Below are 6,315 nucleotides of genomic sequence, written 5' to 3' on the forward strand. Positions count from 1 at the left end.
AAAGATTGTATTTTCAAAACGAATGCAATGTTTGTAAAATGTATCATATAGAGGTCAAGTACCTCGCGATGTAATCAACTGTTGTGAATTGTTTATAATCGATATGGACTTCGTCCGGATGGATTAGGACGGGTCTTCACACTTGAATCTTTTCGTCGTTATGAATGTTGTACACGTAGAAAAATTGGTTGCTGCGATACACCCATTATTTGACATCATATCCGTTAAATCATGGAAATTCAATCTTCGTTAACCTGAGAAGAGCACATTTGTTATCCCCACCATCGACATTACATCGTGGGAAATCATTATTGAAGACTTGTTGTTGCGTAAGCAGTCCATTCATGTATAAGTTGGAAATCATTACCTTCCACACTATTCATACGATTTTCCATAGCTAACATATTACGATTTAGTGCAACGATCTAAGCTTTCAAGCATCCATGGTTGAATCTTCACCACTACATGTTAACGCAACCATAATAACCTTCGAGCCCGCTGTCAACTGTAGTCTACAACTTCCTCATGCAGGTTCGACCTTCGTGAATTTCAAACAATAAAAGAATAAACCAATAGTAATATAGACAGCAATATAGGACTAGTAATGGAAATAGCGAAGGTTAGGATTTTACTAACTGTTATAGTCATGCAAACGTGAGCCCAAAATTATTAACGTAACCCAATATATAATATGCCCAACTACTTATACCCAATAACGAAATCAATCCAGTCCACTAGGGAATATAAGCCACTCTTATTATCAAACCCATCAATTTAATTTTGATGGTCCACGTTAATTGATTTTAAGCCTAAGAAATGAGCTCACAATCTATTTAGAATTTCAAATATTTAGATACCCAAATGGGTATCAGTTACCTCACGTTGCCATAACCAGATACTTCTCATCGTCGTCGTCGTCATCATCATCATCATCATCATCATCATCATCATCATCATCATCATCATCATCGTGCCCTCAATCATCTTCATAAAAAATAGGGCTTGTAAAAAATATTACAGGAACGATGCGCAAGTAGCACGATTCACAACTCTAATTGAAGAATTCTACGATCGATCTTTTGAACTGAACTCAGGTACGCAAACAAATTTACTATCTCTTATTTTATTTTTCAACAATTCCCAAAATCATAGAACAAAATGGAATTGTTGTCTGTCGGGCGACAGTCAGTTGTTTAATTGGACGAAAGGCGTTCCCAAATCAATATTGTATGATATGATAATATCGGGCGACAGACGATGCTATAATAGTGTAGTATCGTGCGATAGAGGAATGCGACAATATGTGTCGCCCGAAAGAAGTTTTTGAGATATGAAGAATTTGTTCAGATTCCGACAGTCGGAGTAGTGGCGGTTCACGGCAGGGCTAAGCGGCTGAATTCCAAAACTCAACAATTATGAACTATAAACACACAAAAATGATTGTAATGCAATCTTTGACCACCGATTTACAAGTTTCAATCAATAATCGATCCAAACATAGAAGGATTTTACGGATTTGAAGCTTTTTTGTGTAATAACTTGCGAAGCACGAAAAATCTACTGAAAACGGTTACTACCGTGAAAATTTGAAGCTATGATCACATAACGACAACAAAACACCATATGATCACAAATTTGAACAACACACTAATCGATCTTGCCGCCTAATTTTTTTTTCTCTCTAGATTTTAAACCCTAGGATCGAACGAATCTGATACCAATCGATATGTACTTCTACGACGAATCGTAGAAACACTTAAAATGCGAACAAATTTCACAAACAGAAAATGAAATCGAAATCGCAATTCAGTCGCTCTACTAAACAACTAATTGTTCAAGGCCCAATAACCTTGACCCAACATAATTGTTCAAAATACACTTTTTTTTTTTACTTCAAACAAAATACACTTTTTTTTAAAAAAATTGTCTTTTTACACCATTCGGTAGACGGGATTATTTTCTACCACCTTTATCTGTCGTCTACTACCATTTTTACAAAGTAGTCGACGGTGAGATAAAGGTGGTAGACAGAATTTACAAAGTAGTCGATCGTCTACTGCCTTGTTGTTGCTGTCTACTGCCTTGTTGTTGCTGTCTACTGCCTTGTAGACACTAACAAGGGAGTAGACAACAACAACAAGGCAGTAGACAGCAACAACAAGGCAGTAGACGGTCGACTACTTTGTAAATGTCTGTCTACTGCTTTGTTCTCGCTGTCTACTAACCCTGCCAGTAGACGGAAATTCGTCTACTACCTTTATCTCACCGTCGACTACTTTGTAAAAATGGTAGTAGACGACAGATAAAGGTGGTAGACGGAAATGCCTTGTAGACACTAACAAGGGAGTAGACAGCAACAACAAGGCAGTAGACAGAAACAACAAGGCAGTAGACGGTCGACTACTTTGTAAATGTCTGTCTACTGCTTTGTTCTCGCTGTCTACTAACCCTGCCAGTAGACGGGAATTCGTCTACTACCTTTATCTCACCGTCGACTACTTTGTAAAAATGGTAGTAGACGACAGATAAAGGTGGTAGACGGAAATGCCTTGTAGACACTAACAAGGGAGTAGACAGCAACAACAAGGCAGTAGACAGAAACAACAAGGCAGTAGACGGTCGACTACTTTGTAAATGTCTGTCTACTGCTTTGTTCTCGCTGTCTACTAACCCTGCCAGTAGACGGGAATTCGTCTACTACCTTTATCTCACCGTCGACTACTTTGTAAAAATGGTAGTAGACGACAGATAAAGGTGGTAGACGAAAATTCCGTCTACCGAATGGTGTAAAAAGACAATTTTTTTTAAAAAAGTGTATTTTGTTTGAAGTCAAAAAAACAAAAACAAAAAGTGTATTTTCAACAATTTCCCTGTAAAACACTATCTGACTACTGGTATATCACGTGACCACCAAAAAAATAAACCTAAAATATTTCTGCATCCTCGTCATCTTAACAACACAACAACCTAATTCGTACGCAATTCATCTTCACGCTTCATCATTCATCAAAAATTAAGGCTTGTACCAAAAAATTAGTGCTTGTTAATCTTGCGTGGTGAAGTAATCAGGACGAGACAACAATTCCAGGTACGTTTCATTCAATTTCTTATTTTCTCCTTCTTCAACAACCACGAACATGAACCCTAACATTCTGCCATTCGACATATATTAATTCTAGATAGGATTAGTTATAATTACTTATTTGATTTGATTTGATTATGTTTGTATTATTCATCTGTATTTGATTGTGCTTTTGAGATTTTTAAACCCTAATATCTGTTTAACTCATGGAGGGGATAATTTGACCTGTACTCTGTTTAATTATTAATTATTGCTGAAATTTGGAACCATCTCTGCTTGAGGTTTTAACAGTTACACAAACTTATTACCACCTCTGCATAAGGTTCTAACAAAGTATCAACCTAAACCTACTGAAATTTGCAACCGCCTCTGCACAAACTTCTAACTGAATTATTTACATAGTATAACCATCAAAGACAGAGTTTTAGAAAGTCTTGAATGAAGTTAGAACTTTTTTTTTTTCCACGACAGGACTCGAACTCACAACCTCAAGGTTGATAAGTTCCCTTATGCTGCTAGGCCATAAGCCCTTTGGTTTAGTGAATTTAGAACTGGATGCCTCTAAATTCATTTAGGATTACAACTTAAGTAAAGAGAATCTATAGATTTTAAAGAACTCTAATAATCTGTATTAGGTATTAGGGGTTGTAATCCTCCTCTTGTCATCCGCTTTAGAATCAGAATATAATTATATAAATGAGAAACGGTTACTAATTAAGGAAAACACACGCCTGGTTCCCCGTCTTGAGATTAAACCATATAGAAGTTGCTATCCCAAATTTTATTGGCAAGATTTATTACATTGAAATGCTACTTAAACATCACTTATTAAGTTCATATAGTTAATGACACCATCATGCCTACGTAAAACATATGTTCACATTATTGGCTCGCTGGGCATCGAGTTAAAATATTATGCTTACATGATTCTCTTTTTGCCATGGTATATTAAATGTGTGATTTCTTTTGCCAGCCATTGAATATGGTGTGTGCCGCCCTATACATGTTGTTTGTCTATGGTTGACGCAATGATTGCGCCAACTATCATGCCAACTACTGCATTTAAGTCTTTATAGCAGCACTAATAGTAAATTTTAAGTTGAGCGGAGTATATAATTGTATAGGGGAAAATCATGTATACTAAGGAATTGAGAAAGGTTCCTCAATTACCAGTCAATTCTACCTCATCATGTTTTAGCCTCTTATTTCTTAATCAATGCTCGTATGTCAGCTGTATCTTTTAGTTGTATATGTAGGTATCTTTAGTTTGAATCAAATGGTTAGAGTGGTTGCAACAATTTTGTCACATGATAATTCTTTTGTTTTTAAATTTGAGAAGCCTTTGTAATTGCCTTCCAGTATCTTTTAGTAGTTATATCTTTTTGTCCTGTTTACATTATTTAATGATAAATTATTTTGGTATTTTTTATGTACAATACCTAACGGATTAGATGTTGTTTCAGTTACACAAGATTTGTGTTGATACTCTCATAGAACTGCAACTAGATTCACTCTTTCTTGATCTGATGCAGGAATTACATTTTAGAATTTTTTTGTCAGTTTTGCCCAGTTATTTTATTCATATAAAAATATCTGCGAAATCTGTCTGTCTTCCGAATTCCATTTTAATAAATCTGTTTTGGTATGTTTGGTATAACTATACCTTAGATTTATTCCATTCATGTTTTCTTAAGGCTCGATGTTACTATTATGAGTGTGATGCATGTTATATATGCAATTTCATATCTAATATGTATTTAATATTTACTTATAATTCTAATTTAGTGGCGATGATTAATTTTTCATTTATGTTCCTTTGCAGAGTATAAAAACATGAAGCTACGACTCAGATCGTTTGAAACAAAAGAAACCTTAAAACTTGAAATCCCCAATCCTTGCACTCTCCAACATCTTAAAGAACTCGTTTGTCAGAAACTTCCTTCTTCAAGTTCTCCTGCTGCTTTACATTTATCGCTCAATCAAAAAGACGAACTTACAATTACTTCGCCAGAAGATTCTATTCAATCAATCGGGATTACATCAGGTGACCTCATCTACTTCACCACAAACCCTATAGGATTTTTTACAGGCCCTCAACTCCATTCTGTTACTCCATCGCAACCCACGTCTGCAAAATCTCACACTTCGCAAACCTTAATTCCTAAGAAAGATGAAGCCATAAACACCAGTTCTGAAAAGGTGAACACAGTTGATAACAGTAATTCCAACTCGGAAGAGATTATGGAAATAGACGATGACGTGCCGTCTGTAAATGAGGTCGATAAGTCGTTTTCGGTGCCGAGTTTCCTCAGAAAAGTTTTCACCGAGGAGTTAGGTGATGACGATGGTCTTAATCACAAGCTTTTGGTGATAGCAGTTCGCGCTGTTCTACTAGAATCTGGCTTCGTTGAGGTGGGTCCCGCTTCAAATGATTTACAAGGGAATTTGTATCTCGCTTCATTTTACTACACTCTTCCTAACATTGTAACTAATGGTGACATTGAAACTGTCAAAATCAAGTTTCAAAGCGTTGGAAAGTATTGCACGGTTTACGGGTCTTTGGTTAACGGAACCGGGACCCACTCGGTGATGTTAGATGAAGAAAAACTTGTACCATTTTTGAATGTGGTATGGGCTAATTGTGGACTAGTGGTTGCAACCATGGAGGAAAATAATAAGGTGCTAAGTGTCGAACCTGAAAAGGAAGTGTTCGAGTTTTGGAGAAAGATGAAAGACGGGCTCGCTTTACCGTTACTGATCGACTTATGTGAGAAGGCTGGCTTTGAACTTCCACCTTGTTTGATGCGATTACCTACTGAACTTAAACTTAAGATACTGGAGTCGGTTTCTGGTGTGGATATAGCAAAAGTGAGCTGTACTTGTTCTGAATTGAGATATTTAGGTTCGAGTGACGATTTGTGGAAACGTAAGTATATTGAGGAGTTTGGGGATATGGGCGGGTCGGATGGTGGTAGGACTTATAAAGAGAGATTTGTGAAAACTTGGGAGGGTCGAAAAAGAAGGAAGATTGCAGTTGGTAGATCAGGTATGAGTATGATGAGAAGAAGAAATCGTTATGGTCCGTTTGGGACCGGTCAGTTTCCGGGAATGATTGGTGGAGATTATGATCTATTTCCGAATCTTGGACCTTTCGGTGTGCCACGTGGCGGTGGTCCTCGAATGAGGAATGTTACGCCAAACTGTAATTTGGGTGGGTTAAACCATTAGTGTTT

At 36.8% G+C, this 6,315-nt stretch overlaps 1 protein-coding gene across 1 annotated transcript; it reads left to right on the forward strand.

Moving 5' to 3' along the window:
• The first annotated feature begins 2,919 nt into the window (after positions 1 to 2,919).
• LOC139862394 (F-box protein SKIP22-like) lies at positions 2,920 to 6,315 on the forward strand. The gene is made up of 2 exons (XM_071850991.1): positions 2,920 to 3,088; positions 4,905 to 6,315. Exon 2 carries the CDS (start codon positions 4,916 to 4,918, stop codon positions 6,308 to 6,310), a length of 1,395 nt encoding a protein of 464 aa, XP_071707092.1. The 5' UTR covers positions 2,920 to 3,088; positions 4,905 to 4,915; the 3' UTR covers positions 6,311 to 6,315.

The sequence above is a fragment of the Rutidosis leptorrhynchoides genome, chromosome 8 (genome assembly GCF_046630445.1).
Source record: "Rutidosis leptorrhynchoides isolate AG116_Rl617_1_P2 chromosome 8, CSIRO_AGI_Rlap_v1, whole genome shotgun sequence".
NCBI classification, from domain to species: domain Eukaryota; kingdom Viridiplantae; phylum Streptophyta; class Magnoliopsida; order Asterales; family Asteraceae; genus Rutidosis; species Rutidosis leptorrhynchoides.